Here is a 16,748-nt window from a genome sequence, read left to right on the forward strand (position 1 = left end):
CCATCTCACACAATAGCCCTCTCAAAGCATCCATATACTGCTCGTACCCAGCCTTGCTTAGAGTATAAGCAGCATTCATGAGATATCACTTTTTCTCGGCATATTTGGAACGAGACATGAAGTTAGTGGTCATGTGCCTGACACAATACGCATGGAACGCTCTAAGAGGCCTCCAACAACTATCATCGGCTCTAAGTGCGGCTTTGATCTCCTGGAATCTATCAGATATAATCAAAAGCCTTTCTTGGGGTGTCACATGTATCAAGTTGGTAAGGAAGAACGATCAGGACTCTGTAGTCCTAGACTCGACAATTGCAAATGCCACAGGAAGAATGTTAATGTTATCGTCTTGTGCCACTGCAATTAGCAACACACCACCATATTTGCCATACAGATGCATGCCATCGACGAAGATGAAGGGCTTACAATGCTTGAAAGCCTCCACATAGGGAGGAGCCCAGAATACCTTATCAAATTTGTTGCAGTTGTGTATCACCAAGTGCCCATCATAGTACAATACCACCCTGAAATTATATATTGTCTGGTACAACAACTCTACAATGCTTGCAGCAACCTCGACACCTTATTATATGACTCCTCCCAATCACTGTATATTTGCACAATTGCCTGTTGCTTCGCCATCCAGACCTTTCTATATGAGGGGTTTGAAGTGACAGTTTTGCCTAACTGCACCTTGTAAAACAAAGATAGTAACTGATAGGCTAGACTGTATGAGGGACAGGATGACACTACAAATGAGGTTGATGTCCAACTGTTGATGGTCTTGAGACATGGTGGGGGATAACAAATTAAAATATAATCGGTAGCAATTCAAAACCATTTAATCATGATAAATAATAATATACACTACAATTAAACTTGACCTTACCAATATCCGAGAGTTTGTCGGGGGGCAACACGGAGACTCCAATGACATTCTACTGCAAATTGCTTGCAATGAACATGGTTCTTTGATCGATCCGACTCCACAACTCGGAACTCCGCACTTCTCTAAATGCTGTAATTCTTCACACCTTGTATGACTGCCTATCTGCTTTTGAATTTGTGACCAATGTGAAATTTCACACCACCATCTATGTTGTAATCGTCCACACCCATATTAGAAAAGGGAGTTTTCTCGTGCATCGCATCCAAATCCAATGTATGATAGTGACTAGATACAACTGATAACTCCAAAATTGGTTGCAGGGTAAGCAGAAGATACTGAACTGAAGCACTGATCGGAGTTTCTGGTACAAACTCCTCCTTCTCATCATCCTCAGAAGAACCATTATCATTGCTATCGGCAACATACTCTTCATCGAACTCCTCACCGTCTATGTCCATGTTTACCACTGGACTAGCACAATGCAGCGGTGGTAGTGCAAGAGGTGGGTCATCCTGGACAAAATTTGAGTAGCCAGATTCACCACCACCAATATCAGCAACCTCCGCAGAAATCTCCATCACTTGATATCCCATAGATATCAAACATGAGGCGCACATGCTCATTGTTATTGAGTCAAAATAGACGAAATCAAAAAACTTCATTTTTCATGACTAGCAACATATACCAAACTCTTCCAACTTCTTTTGTCCGGTTAGCAATGAGGTTCGTCAATATTAGACTTTTTAGCTCAAACAAAGAATTTACTCTCTGAATGCGCAACATAATAGGATTATCATACTTAAATATAATCCCCAGTGTCACTATTTCTCATATGACAATTAGGGTACATACTTACAACAACATATCCACTACCACTAGACATTTTTACTAAATTTATTGAAGAAAAATGGAGGAGAAGAAGAAGTGAAATGTTTGTGGAGAATACAAATAGTTGTAGATCCTTTTATAGTTTTTCAAAATTTGTCGTACTTTATCTCGTTTACACTATAAAAGAGATATGTGTTGATCATTCTCTTCCATGTATCACATGTGCAAACGTAATACGTTCAACATTAAATGTGACTTATCTATTATAAACGAGATATACACAGTCTTATTTATTTTACACACTGTAAATAAAATAAATAAAAAAATTTAAATCAATAAATATACTATAAATGATCTATATCCATAAATAAATATTTAATTTATTTATTTAAAAAAATCAAGATTAGTTGATATATAAAGAAGTTTAACTAGCAATCTAAAATGAAATCATTCTGTAATTATTATTCACTTAAAAAATGAAAAAGTCAAATATAATAGTTTACCATTTACAATTTTCTCTCAAATGTTTTCTTTAGCTGAAAATATCACACTTAAAAATCAAATAAAAAGAAAATTATGATGTATTCCAAGGGAATAAATAACAAGAGTAGCCGCTAACAGGCTGTTTTTTTTTTTTTAATATGAAAATTATTATTGTGTTATTTTTGGTTATGAAGAAGTAGTGTGTTTTAATTTAGTATGGATAATTATAAATAAGAGGGTAAATTGTGTTTTAAAAATTTTAAAAAATTAAAGTTCATAAATGAAAGGGTAAGTTTTATGTCATTTTACAAATCAAATGGTAGGTTTTGTGTTTTAAAAATTAAAAAAAAAAATTAAACTTCATAAATCAAAATATCAAATTTGTAATCTCCATATAAAAAAAAAATACACCAAATTTTACACATTATTAAAAAATACTACTATAAACTCAATATCAAAATTAAAAACTCCCGCCAGCACTGTCCTATATAAAAAACAAGAGCGCCACTGTCTGACTGGAAAAAAAAAAAAAATCTTGCTGGCCATCATTGCATAATTTTTTTTTTTGGTGACAATCATTGCAAAATGTTTGTAACAAATTAAATTAATTCCCTTTTCATATCCAAAGAATATAAATAAGGATAACCTAAAAATTCTACTATAGACAATCCTTCCTCAACTGGAATTGGTCCTTCCATGACCCCCATGAAATGTTCCTAAAGTATACAATAAAATTAACGAGATGAATATGATTACTTAACTCGTTACATTGTCTCTATTTCTCCCATTTTCTCATGATCTGCATCAAAATCTCATTCCACGTGTCTATAGGCCCTGGCAAACACCAATGAACACAATCATTTTGCACATGTTCTTGAACTCCACTGGCAAATGGAAAAGGATTCATGTAAGGACCAGGGTGCCCATCAGGTCTCAACAATGCTAATTCCGTTACATCTAATGCCTCTAACCTAATAAGCCTTCCAAATTCGGATTTGGCCTTATTATTAGCAATTTTCACTTCTTCAATCTCAATCTTCCTCATCTCAGCATCCATTCCTTCAAGTTTCTTCTCCCCCTTCTCATAAGGCATAGTTTTTGGACATGCACCAGCCTTATCCCAATCACCTTCAAAATGATGGGGTGAAAATGTTGTCACAACCACATCGATAATTCCATTTTTGCCCTTACCTCTTAATTTCCTCTCAATTATGCTATTAAGTGTAGTCTTCAAAGCCTTCCTTAACACATCATAAAATCCAATCTCTGTGTGATTAAGACCAGGACAGTAATGACAACCTAGAATTGAACCATTTTCATAGTAAATTGCTGGAAGCAAAAACCAATGCCCAATTGATAACACAATCGTGTCCAGCTGATCCATATGCCTAGCCCATTTCTCATCAACACGCTCCAAATACAACAAATTATTGGGCCTTGTGCTTGATTTCTCAACACATTGAACAAGAAATGGAGACCAATACAATGATATGCTTGAATTGTGTGAAGCAAAGTGCCATTGACCAAATTTACCTTGACCATCACCATTTTGGTGCACAACTTTTGGAGTTGAAATAGTGGATATCATGCATAGTAGTGACTCTAATTGGTTCCTAGCAAGAGAGTCACCAACGAAAGCAATGTGCTTGTTCCTAACAAGTTGGAGAAAAATGTTGGGGTCAAACGTTGGAAGGTTGCATTCACTTGGCTTCCATCGCCAATAAAGGTACTCTGAGTCAGGTCTTCCATGTGTTATGCAATTTCTACCTTCTTTCATCATGCCACAATTTGTATCATTGTAAAAAGGTCCTCTCTTGTCACGGACCCATTTGCCATTAGAGTAATCACATGATTTTTCTTCATAAACTTTTTCCTTTTCTGCAATGAAAAATCAAATAGTAGTAAGATTTGATCAACAAATTAACCATTTCTGGGCAACATCATATGATGCTATTAATTAGAATCTCAATGTTAAAAAATTAAAATCCACTAGTATATTAATCCGTCTATTTTAAAATGAATATTATTTTGACTAAATTAATATAATTAAAATTCAAATCAAAATCCAATCCATTATTTATGATGGTGATACTATCACTTTTGATACAATAGTACCTACAAAATTGATACGTCTGATTTTAAATTTTCAATGTATCTTTCTGTCAGAAACAACAGTAACTAAAAAAAAGTGAAATAGTATTAACAACATCAAGTTATGTATATTTGTACCTGAAGACAAAGGAGACGGTGAAGAAGAAGGGAGAGAAACATGAAGAAAAGGGTAAGAGGAGTGGGAGAAGTCATCAGTTTTTGGTGATGGAGTAGTAGTAAAAGGTAGAAAAGGATAGAAGTACAAATGAACAAAAGCTATGGAAAAAAGAGCAAAGAAAGTCCAAGGAAGAAGCCTCTTTGTGAGTGAGATAATTGAAATGGAATAATGATCCTTGAATAATGGATTTGTGGTAGCTCCCATTTTTTTCATAGCCTTCTTTCTTTCTTTCTTTCTTTTTGCTTCTGAAATTCCTGTTGTTCTGGTATATGATGTTTTGAAGTGAGAAGACACAAAAAAGAGAGTAAGAGACACGTTTCTCTTTGGAATTGATCAAGAAAAATGAACGCTAAAGTTGACACCGTCTCAGCAATTTATATTGGATTGTTTTTCAGTGGCATAGCCATAGGGAGGATAGTGCTATATCAATTTTGTTATAATTTCTCTAATTTCATACCAATCAACTAAACAAGAGTTTGTTTGAAACAAAATATTATTGAAATTTATTTTATTTGATTTGAAATAAATTAATTAAATCCAGAATAGATTATTGTGTTTATATTTAATAATGTAAAATAAAAATTAATTTAATTTAAAAATAATTTAATTTTATATTTTTATCATTTATTTACACATTTTTTTAATCTCCGTCAATAACCACAATGAGTTCGGATGGCAACCAAGGTGGCCTCGACAGCGAACTTAGGCTGTTATTGGAGTTCACGTTGAAGAAGAGAGAAGTTCGTTTGAGTGCTTTGAACGCCTCGTTTTTATGTTTGACAACTTTTTAAAATTCTGAACCTAAAAGTGATTTTGCCTCTAAACATACGTCTACCGGAAGCTAAAAATTCTAGCTTCTGCGTTTACTTTGGGGAAGGCTAATTAAAATTGGGAAATTAAATAAAAAAATTATTCCTCTTCTATTAATCATATCCTTCATTTTCTTCTATAAAAATGATGTAAGTAACCATATAATTTTCATAATAGTTCTTTGTGTATGTTCTTGGTTCCAATTTTTTTTTTCATGAAAATCTTTCATATTTGTTACAATCACTGCCAAGATAAATATTTTAATTTTTTTTATTACTTTTAGTATTCACTTTCATATTTTGATTTTTATGTTTTTTATTGTATTTTTTTATTTATATATAAATATTTTTTATATTATTTTTTGTATTCTGATATTATTTTTTTAGTGTTCTGATGTCATATTTTTATTATATTTTTTATTCATATAACAATTATTGTTGATATAAATTCTTATTTTTATTAATTTTTATGATATTTTTATTAATTTTTGTTTATATAAATTTTTTTTCTATCTTTTATTATACTATATTTATGTTGGGTATAAATTTTTTTTATTTTTTTATTTAGTTTTATTCATATAAATTTTATTTACTTCTTATTATAATTTTTTTTTGTTCCTATGATATATGTTGTTAGTTGTAATTATTATATTCTATGTTTGTACGGAATTTTTTTGTTTTTATTGTACTTCTTATTGTACTTTATTTTCGTTTTTATTATATACTAATTATATACTAAAATAATATAAAACATTTTTTTTTGTTTGACATTATAAAATGTATAGTACTTCCTTCAATGTTTTTATGTATTAAAATATATTTTATCAATTTTTAATGTTACTTTAATTTAGTAAGTAAATATTAATTTTATTATAAAATAACTTAATAAGATTTATTCAAGTATCTAAAGTAAAATGATAGGATAATATAAAAAATTATATAAATTGATGTCTCTTTTAGTAATTTTTTATTTAAAAATAATTTTGAATAGTATAATCCAAACAATATTTATGTTACTATAATCCATTTTAATATAAAAATTACTAAACATAAATCACGTTAACACAAACTTACTTTTTATCAAAATCAAGTTTGCAAAATCATTTTTATACAAACTTTCAATTACAAACTATAATCCAAACACACTAGTATGCTCAAACAACCTATACAATTTGCTTGGACAGCCAGCCCTATTTGTTCGGTTGGTCTGAGTGGCTGAAGTTCAATATTATAACTTTTTAATACCTAAAGAATAAAATTAATTTTTTATATTTTAAGACACTAAATTATTTTAATTCAAATTAAATCTTTTCAAAAATAGAAGAATTTTTTAGTTTAGATATAATGTAAATCTGTGAGATTTACTAATTAATTCAATTTCTTTTTTTGTTATTTTATTCCAACTAAAAAAATTTGATTTCCAAATCAAATTAATTCTAATTTCATAAAATTCTAAACACACCCTAATTCCATAAAATTAACTTTTCCTTAGCTGTTAATAATTTCTCTAATTTTGTTGTACTGGGCTCTAATAATTGATTCATTCAATTGTAGTTAGTTAAATTGATATATTTAAATAGTTTTTCCATGTATAAATTTTGAAATTAGACTTAAAATGCATGAGTAGTAACCTAGTAATAGTGACTTTGACAATAGCAACTTACGTGTTGTGAATTGTGATGGCTCAATTTGATGGTGTTGCTGATTTGACTCATTGGGATGACACAGATGACTAATACCACTCTTTTGTGAAAAAGCATTGGATGCTATTAGTAGTTGTTTACCTGCTCTAATAGAGTAATGATTCTATACATTTTTTTTTTTTGAAAGGAAATGATTCTATACATTTTAAAGATTATAAAACTAACTAACCCTCCTAAACAATTTCAAGAAGAATTTATTAATTGAAGATTAAATCACAACAAGCCTTTTTAGCACCTGTCGTTTTTCTTCTCTAAGAATTTCCACCTCAATCAGCATTGCATAAGTTTCGAAAGTGGCATCACTGAAACATGTGGCTGATTAATTTTGATATGGAAAAGGTTTTGGTGATGTGCATTGAAATGGGTGTTTCACCAAATTTTGCACTGCTATGAGACATATAACAAACGCAAGTTGCGTTTTTTATGCTTCACAATTAAATTTTTTTTGCTTTACAATTGAATGGAGACAAACGCATGTTGCGTTTGTGAAATTGGAATTAAAATTTTTTTTTTAATATAAAACGCATGATGCGTTTGTGAATTTGATGGGCTCAGAAATTTTTTTGGGCAGAGTAAATCGCATGTTGCGTTTTATTTGGCCCGAAAATTTTTTTTTGAAGTCCGTAAAACGCAGGTTGCGTTTTATATGTAATATAATATTATAATGAAGAACTTTGCCTATAAATTGCTAACTCAGCTATCTCAAACTCGTACCTCACTCCTAAATCTCTCACTTGTGCTCCCTTTCACCTTTCATTCGTTCATGCATCTCTTAATTGTGAGATTTTTTGGGTATTAGAAGGGTTAAAAAAGTGAGATTATGGAAGGTATTGCAAATATACGAATGTATTATAACGGTGAGGTTATATCGAACACACACGAAGGAGTGACTTTTGTTTGTGAATGTCCGTTTTCATTTGCTATTCTATATACCACGAGTTTTGTGGAGTTGCAAAATGGTATTTGTGTCAACATACCAAGTCACATTTCGAAAAGGGTGAGCTATATTTTGTACAGGAGTCCTGTACAAGTATTTGGTGGGCTGATACAGTTTCAAATAATGGCCATCACTGACGATGCAAGCATGCAGCGGATGTTCTGTATTTATCAACAAACCCGATTTCAGGTGCCGCTAATAGAGTTGTACGTTGAGTTTGAACAGCATACGGGGGTGGATGAGTTTGACGAGGAGGTCAACATTAACGAGTTTGGGGATATAGGCTGGGAAGAAGATAACGACGACAGTGAAGAGGAGTTCGAAGCCAACTATGAAGTCGATGACGAAAACGATGACGGAGATCTGGCCGGCAATCCGGCGGTGCCAAATGAAGCGCATGCTGTTATAAGCCAGCAGCCGTTTGGTGTTCCGTCTTTTATGCGGACTCTTGATCTCGAAGCCATGCATGCCCCAGAATTTCCTGAGTATGCGAATATGGGTATGTTATATTATGGTTATTAATTCACGTTACCACTAGTGTCCATTTTATTTGCCTTGTCTGACTGATGGTGGTGCGCTTATCATAGGTGAAGGCAACGCTGCGGCCGAAGATGGTGAATTCAGTGTCGGAATGGAATTTGGCTCTAGAGAGTCGGTGATATCTGCAATCAAAAGCTACACTATCTCTAGAGGAGTTGATTACACTGTGTATGAGTCTGAGCCGCAGACATTCTATGCGAAATGCAAGGGTTATGGTGCCGGGTGCGATTGGCTTATCCGAGCTAGTTTGATTCGAAAGAAAGCTTGTTGGGAGATCAGGAGATACAATGGCAAACACACGTGCACCATGGGAACTATCTCGCAAGATCATGCCAAGTTGGACTCAGACACAATTGCAGATGCCATTAGGCCGTTGGTCGAAGCAGATCCGTCCATAAAGGTGAAGTCTATTATTGCAGAAGTTCAGTCAAAGTTCAACTACACTATCAGTTACCGCAAGGCTTGGTTGGCAAAGCAGAAATCTGTCGCAAAAGTTTTTGGTGGTTGGGAGGTTTCTTACCAGACTCTGCCAGTTTGGCTGAAAGCAATGACTGCAAAGATGCCAAGGTCTCGTGTTCAAATAAAGACGCTCCCTGTTTACCGTGAGAGTGAGGAGGTTCAAGGTGTAAGAGTTCTTCATCGCGTTTTTTGGAGCTTCTATCCGTGTATAGTAGCATTCCGACACTGCAAGCCACTGGTGCAGGTTGATGGCACACACCTGTACGGTAAATATAAAGGTGCGCTTCTAGTTGTCGTTGCACAGGACGGGAACCAGAACATTGTGCCTATTGCGTTTGCAATAGTCGAGGGTGAGACGGCAGACGCGTGGGAGTTTTTCCTAAGCAACCTGCGGAGATATGTTGTTACCATCGATGGCGTCGGCATTATTTCTGACCGCCATAACTCCATTGACGCAGCAATAGCTCGCAGCAACGGTGCATGGTCACCGCCAAGAGCGTGGCACATGTACTGCATCAGGCACATCGGTTCCAACTTCTTAAGGAGGTTCAAGGCTCCGTATTTGCATAAACTCGTGGTTAACACATGTATTTGATTTCGTTGTTATGGTTTTGTTCCTATTAATTTCGTGCAACTTCGTTATGATGAAATGGTTTCTCCAACAGGATATTCTAGGACGGAGCAAGAGTACAACAAAAACTACCAAAGGCTGAGAGAGCGGGGTGAGGCGTATGCGCAATGGTGTGATGAGATCGGTGTTCAGAGATGGGTGTTGGCATTCGACGGGGGTCATCGTTGGGGACATATGACGACAAACTTGGTAGAGTGCATAAATTCTGTCCTGAAGGGTGCACGCAACCTTCCTGTGACTGCCATTGTCAAGTCTACTTTCTATCGGCTGAACGAATTGTTCACCCGGAAGAGCGCCGAGGCTCATGAGCGTGTCCGCAATGGATTCACATATTCAGAATTTGCCACCAAAAGAGTCGAAGAAAGTTTTCGACGTGCAGGCAACATTGTGGTCAATAGGTTCGACAGGCGCAACGAGATGTTTGAGGTTCGCGAAATGCAAGATGGTTCCATTCACACTGTTAATCTCGCGCAACGACACTGCGATTGTGGCCATTTCCAGGTCGAGCGACTCCCATGCCGCCACGTCCTTGCATGTTGCGCCAACCAGCGTCTTGATTGGCAAATATATGTGCATGATGTGTACAAAATGTCCGAAATTTGCAAGGTCTACAGAGGCGAGTTTGTCCCGATGGGTGACCCATCTACGTGGGCTCCGTATGAAGGAGCGAAGGTGATCGCGAATTGGACATTGAGGCGCGCGACGAAAGGTAGACCCAAGTCAACCCGCTACTTGAATGAGATGGATTCGCGGGACATGCGCCGTCCTCGCCGGTGTACTATTTGTGGACGGGAGGGACATAGCCAGAGTCGATGTCCGCAGCGCGCAGAATCAAGCTCTGCTAGGAATCAAGCTTGATTAAGACTTTTTATGTTACTTTTTATGGACCTTTATATGTAACTTTTTTTGTAAGCTTAAGTGATATCTTTGTCCTTTTATTTATGTATGCAGTGAATAACGTCTAAACATTTAAACATAGTAACGGATATGATTACCAATAGAAACCATAAACACATAGTAACTGACATGATTACTAATACAAACATGTAAACACATAGTAATAGAAAAGGTGACTAACAGAAACGTCTAAATATACCATACAATCTACATCACTGAATAAAAACATAAACTCAAACGGACTGAACTAAACTGCATCAACCTACTTCCTGGGCGCCTTCTTCGCGTACTGAGATGGGGTGTATTTGTCCAGAGGTGCAATCTGTGTCCGTAAATTATACGAATGACCCTGAGTACTACTCGAGTCACCAACACCGACATCTGGCATGCTGGCACCGCCAGTTTCATAAGCACTGGATCTACTCAAGCCCCGATCACTATATCCACCAGAATGAGACTCATGCTGGAAGGCATCTCCCAGAAATCCCTCTTCCGGCTGTGGGCATTCATTTAAGTCGAACAACGCAGTGCGTGGTGGTGCGGACAGACGAGTAGGACCTACATGACCCGGTGATCGATCCATACTGAAGTCACTATCATGACCTGACGTGGCCCGACGACCAACAGACGGCTCACTACCAACAGGCCCTTGCTGCTCTCGCGCTGGAAATAGCTGAGATGTCTCTCTCATGAGTCGAGAGAAGCTTATCGAATCAAGCCCAACAAATGGACTTAACTGACCATCTACTGGAATGAGCAACTGTGGTATGTAGGGCTCTGCTGTCTGATGTTGTTGTGGTTCCTGAACGTGCTGCTCATATGCCGGCACCTGATGATGCTGCTCATACCCTGGCATCATGAACTGGGGGTCATATGCCGGCGCCTGGAACTGGGAATCATATGCAGGCGCCTGGAACTGGGGCTCATATGCAGGCGCCTGGAACTGGGGATCATATGGTGGCACCTAATTGTAAATGAATAACGCTAATCAATAACGGTAACAGTAAAGCTTATAATTAATAACGGTAATATTAACACCAATAAACCTTAACGATACCTGAAACCCTTGATCATAGGCCGGATCCTGATGTTGAGGTCCAGCTGGTTGTGGTGGAACTTCTTGCTGTGCGTTCGCGTCGGCCTCTTCATCTGCAACTCTATCTGACAGTCGTAGGTGACCCCCGTATTGCTGTGTGTACCAGTCATAGTACAATGGGAGGGGATGGAAGTCAACAATCTCCTCCCCTACCTGCAGTCTATCATAGCGGCCAGAACGCCACATGTCAAGCCATTCCTTGGTCCGGTCTCTCCAGTCATGATGCTGGGCACCGCTCAAACGCCTGCAATGAGCACTACCGATCTGAAATGCCGGGTCTGGTGGAAGCTGCTGCAACCCAAATTGTCGACGAACTCGATCTGTTGGGTGCCATTCTATACATTCGAACGACACTAATGGCGACTTCGTGGAGCACATAAATAAATTTACGCCGAGTTCGATCGGAACATCCACGTCGATATACGGCCGCCATGTAAACTGCACACCAGTAAGCACGAGACCTATTAGTAACATTATTTTTCTTAACAAAGACGCATACCTAAATGGTTAAAACTCACATCATTGACTCCCATGTCATCGAGTCCTCGTCTAAACTGCGCCGTAGACCTCCGTGTATATCTTGTATGCCGGCGCCAATGACTCCACCTACGCACAAGTAGGATGACCTCAACAACAACAACAACAACAACAACAACAACAACAACAATGATGATAATAATAATAATAATAATAATAATAATAATAACAGTAAAGTACAATACCGTCGCGCAAGTGGAACACCAATATCGAGAAGCTGATTGCGCGGTATAGGGGCCATAAACGGCATACGCTCCCACGCCCAAACAAAAAGCAAAATCAGTGGCCCATCCATCTCTTTACAGTTGTACCGCGATGCACGACACAACGATCTGTATAGATGTGCCAGACTAGCTGCCCCCAACTGTATTGTGAGATCTGATGAAAATCACGAAGTAGAGGCAAAAACTTCGAGTTCAAAGACGTGGTGGACTTATCTGGAAACACCACTGTACCAAGCACGCAGAAAATGTGAGCCCTGACATACCGCTCAATAGACTCCTGCGTGTCACACGGTTCACTGTCTCGACACCGCCGGACCCAATGGAGATTTACCTTGCCCAACACGTGATCGTCCGGACCCGGTTGCCGACCAAAACAAGCGAGGCAGTTATCCACCAAAAACTGGTAACTGCTATCCGATCTACCCGTGACGGGTTCTCCGTTAACATGGAGGCCAAGTATATGTATCACGTCTTCCAGCGTCACCGTCACTTCACTCACTGGAAGGTGGAACGTATGAGTTTCTGGCCTCCATCGTTCCACCAAGGCACTTAAGAGTGCAGAATGACCTCTCATTTCACCAATTCGTGAAACGTGTTGAAACCCAGTTAATGCTAGTGCCTCTGCAGCTCTCTCATTAAAGGTATCTGGCGGATCAAATTTTCTAGGCAACAAATTTCTGATCGCCTGCCAAAAAAAGATAATATTCATTGAAATTAACAACAACTAACATAATAATAATAATAATAATAATAATAATAATAATAATAATAATAATAATAATAATAATAATAATAATAATAATGCAACTACCAATAATAATAATAATAATAATAATAATAATAATAATAATAATAATAATAATAATAATAATCCGGTTATTACTACTACTACTATATTGATAACAATAATAATCATCATCATAATAATAATAATAACTACTACTATTATTATAATTATTACTACTACTACTAATAATAATAATAATAATAATAATAATAATAATAATAATAATAATAATAATGCAACTACCAGTAATAATAATAATAATAATCATAATAATAATAATAATGCAACTAACTAACAGTAATAATAATAATAATAATAATAATAATAATAATAATAATAATAATAATAATAATAATAATAATAATAATAATAATAATAATAATAATAATAATAATAATAATAATGTTGTTACTAACTAACAGTAATAATAATAACAATAACACTTTTCAAATAAAAAAAATAAATTAAAAATAAATATATTCATTCATCATAAAATTAAAAGAAAAAATATTACCCATTGAGGATGATCCAAATACTCAATAATGTGTTCTTCAAGTAACGTAAAATTACGAACCATTTTTTTTTTCATATACTTAAACCCAGCCTACTATTTCTTCTTCTTCCTCCCACAGTCAACACTGCCATGCTCCTCCACCGCAGCTTCAACTATCTTTGTTACACTCTCCCTCTCTTCATCTGCGTTTGTAACTTTGGCTTTTTAAAGCCCTCTCCAAACCCATTTATTGGACACGCGTCGAACATGCAATAAGGGTCAGTGACAATCGCAACTTGCGATTGTGGAGTGTGGCTTGACCAAACCCTTCTGCATGCATTGGTTTCATTTGTGTCTTGGAATAAAACGCAACTTGCGTTTTTCAGTGTGCAGCAGACACGTCCCATCCATGCATTGGTTTCAATTTTGTTCATCAATAAAACGCAACTTGCGTTTTTCAGAAGCTGTTTTTGGCAAATCCACATTCCAGGATAACACACCATCTTACAATAACCTTGCATAACACCATTTTTAGTTCCATTCATAAATTATTTTCTGGAAACATGTAAGTGCGATGGAGAGGCTAGGCAAATGACTAACACATGTCATCCCTTTTTGTTTTGTTTTATTGAGGAAATTACCCTTTTTTAACAATAAAAATTTTATTGAAAATAATTCTAAACATAAAAAATCAAACTAATTTGATAACAATTATAAATTAGGTTAGTTTGACAAAACTGATAGTTATGCAAAAAAAAAAAGTAATTTTATTAAACTATTCCAATTTTTTTATAATTACTGAATTAATTATATTTTTCATAGTTAAATTATTAAAATTCAAATATTTTATGATATAAATATTTTATGATATAAATTATTTTGTAACTTTAAACTCCACAATTAGTTTGATAAAAAATCACCTATATACATAAATATTACAATATATTATCATATTTTTCTCTTAAATTCTCCGATACTCAAAGAAAATTAGACGAAAAGTTTTTCTTCAATATATAAGCATATTCATTTCTTGAAAAGGTTCTAAAAATTGATTCAAATCGGTCGGTCGAACAGTCAAACCGTGAACCAATGAGAATAACGATTCAGACATATGTCAAAGCCAAAAATTTAAAAAACCAAAATTAGATTACCAAGCCGGCCGAAAAACGGTCAGTCGAACCGAATCAAGATCAAGTCGATTTTCTAAATTTTTGCAAAAACGGTGCCGTTTGGCTTTAGGAGCCCTAACCATTACCGAATCCAACTCTAACTCCACAACGCGCAGCATTCCGTCCAGTCATCCTCGAACTCGAACTCCCCCTTCCCTCATCGTCATCGAGCTCGCTCCCTCACTACTGTCGAGCTACTGGCCTGCTCCTACCGCCGTCGCAACTTTGAGCTTCGGCGTCCATCCTCCCACGACTTCTCTGTTCGAGCTAGTCACCGTCATCTTGCCGTCTTCGTATTGCTCGCCTCGTCGTCGTCCTGCCCTCCGTCGCGTTCCAAAGTTCATTTCATACATAGATCTGTTCATATGTGGCTTCGCTTTTTGTTTTGTTTTGATTTTTTTGAGTGTGTAGCTACTCGCCGCCGCAGTGCGACTTTGAATCTGAATGAACGTTCGGTTTCGTGTTTTTTTATTTTTATTTTTCATCGTTGGATTTGACCTTCTGGTTTAGTTTAGTTTAGTTTTTCGTCTTGACTTTAGTAGCATATCATTATATTATTCTATAATATATAATATTTTAGCGCTAATAATACTGATGTGATATATTTTGATAGCAGTATATATACTTTTTTTCCCTCAACTTATTTAAGAAAATTATTTTTTTATAATTATATAAAAATTAATGTTTAATACATAATTATACTAATTATCAATTATTAATATTTTTAATCATTCTAATCATATCAATTGTCAATTATTATAATTTTTAATCAAACATAATTAGTCATAAATATAATATTTAATAGCTTTGTTAATATTCTCTATTATGCACAAGTGCATCCAATTAGTATTAAATTGATATTGATATCAATAATTAATTCCTATAATTAATTTTGTACTACTAAAGGTTATATATATTATTTCTTTTATAATTCATGAGTCTAGATTTAAGAGTCAAAGCATTTTGTTTAATTTTTTAATTTGTTATTCTTCTTTGACTACAAAGAATAAGAATGTATTTTTTTTTATCGAAATTGATCTTTTTGAGGTACAAGTTATAATTTTTTATGATATTTTTTATATAACTATTCTCTTATTCTTTTGATAATTTGATTATTATTTTTATTCAAACTTATTCTTTTCGCCTAACATTACAACGCAATTGTCCTTTGCCGCAATCGTTTACAATGCACCACATCTATCAAATACCACCTCGAGTTGAATTCACTGATTCAAGTTCTAATTATTATATGGATATAAGAGTTTAACAAAGGGCAATAAACTCTACTTTATTGAAGGATGGTTGAATCTACTCATATATTATGACCAACCTAATAAAATATGGGTAAAGTTAGTTTTCTTAGGAAGAGTTCGTCTTTTGATTGAGTAATTGCTTCCAAGAAGCTTTACAGGGCAAGGTTAAATTTCATCCTCTCTATGTTTTTTACATCTTCTAAAAACTTTTCGAAGTGGAGCATATAATGAGATTGAGTTTTCTCAATTAAAGTTTAGTTTTTAAAGAATTGTGTTAGGCTTGGAGATGCAATTTCAAATATTGGAATTGTGTTTAAATTTTCTTCTTTTAAACTTTTTGTAATAAAAAGTAATTTTATAACATGTTATGATTTTTTTAGAAACTACCAACCTTCTGGTGCATTAATGCAATACCAGTGATGATGGAAATAAAGGTCAATTTAATTTCTCGTTGTCGCTATTTTATACCTTGCCGTATTACATAGATAGCGGATGATGAAACTTATTTTACAAGAGAATAATTTGAATATGCATAGATTCTAAATGTACAAACTGATAACATTATTTCTGTTAGTTATCGTTACGAGAATGACTCTAATCTATATGTGTCTAAGGTCTAAATAGTTTAAATATTATTTAAATAGTTTAGTTCTAAAATTAGCATTTAATTAGATTAGTTATAGAAAAATTTAAATTGTTACCTCAATTTATATATTATGACTATTATTATTGATTATGTTATTT

The 16,748-nt window shown here is 34.9% G+C and overlaps 3 protein-coding genes across 3 annotated transcripts; 1 reads left to right on the plus strand and 2 right to left on the minus strand.

Moving 5' to 3' along the window:
* Positions 1-283: 283 nt before the first annotated feature.
* LOC112748171 (uncharacterized) lies at positions 284-642 on the minus strand. Its single transcript, XM_025796376.1, has 2 exons — positions 575-642; positions 284-524 (listed from the first exon to the last, which is right to left on the minus strand). Exons 1-2 carry the CDS (start codon positions 640-642, stop codon positions 284-286), a joined length of 309 nt encoding a protein of 102 aa, XP_025652161.1.
* A 2,146-nt stretch (positions 643-2,788) lies between these two features.
* LOC112750057 (xyloglucan O-acetyltransferase 1) lies at positions 2,789-4,823 on the minus strand. The gene is made up of 2 exons (XM_025798574.3): positions 4,430-4,823; positions 2,789-4,078 (listed from the first exon to the last, which is right to left on the minus strand). Exons 1-2 carry the CDS (start codon positions 4,680-4,682, stop codon positions 2,976-2,978), a joined length of 1,356 nt encoding a protein of 451 aa, XP_025654359.1. The 5' UTR covers positions 4,683-4,823; the 3' UTR covers positions 2,789-2,975.
* Positions 4,824-9,566: 4,743 nt separating this feature from the next.
* LOC114925337 (uncharacterized) lies at positions 9,567-10,406 on the plus strand. Its single transcript, XM_029292922.1, has one exon. It carries the CDS (start codon positions 9,567-9,569, stop codon positions 10,404-10,406), a length of 840 nt encoding a protein of 279 aa, XP_029148755.1.
* Positions 10,407-16,748: the final 6,342 nt, after the last annotated feature.

This window comes from Arachis hypogaea, chromosome 15 (genome assembly GCF_003086295.3).
Source record: "Arachis hypogaea cultivar Tifrunner chromosome 15, arahy.Tifrunner.gnm2.J5K5, whole genome shotgun sequence".
Lineage (NCBI taxonomy): Eukaryota > Viridiplantae > Streptophyta > Magnoliopsida > Fabales > Fabaceae > Arachis > Arachis hypogaea.

Coding starts and splice junctions, on each gene's coding strand:
- LOC112748171 (XM_025796376.1), bottom strand. CDS start 642: ATGGCGAAGCAACAGGCAATTGTGCAAATATACAGTGATTGGGAGGAG. Junction 525..574: donor TCATATAATAAGGTGTCGAG/GTTGCTGCAAGC, acceptor ATATAATTTCAG/GGTGGTATTGTACTATGATG.
- LOC112750057 (XM_025798574.3), bottom strand. CDS start 4,682: ATGAAAAAAATGGGAGCTACCACAAATCCATTATTCAAGGATCATTAT. Junction 4,079..4,429: donor ACCGTCTCCTTTGTCTTCAG/GTACAAATATAC, acceptor TTTTCATTGCAG/AAAAGGAAAAAGTTTATGAA.
- LOC114925337 (XM_029292922.1), top strand. CDS start 9,567: ATGGTTTCTCCAACAGGATATTCTAGGACGGAGCAAGAGTACAACAAA.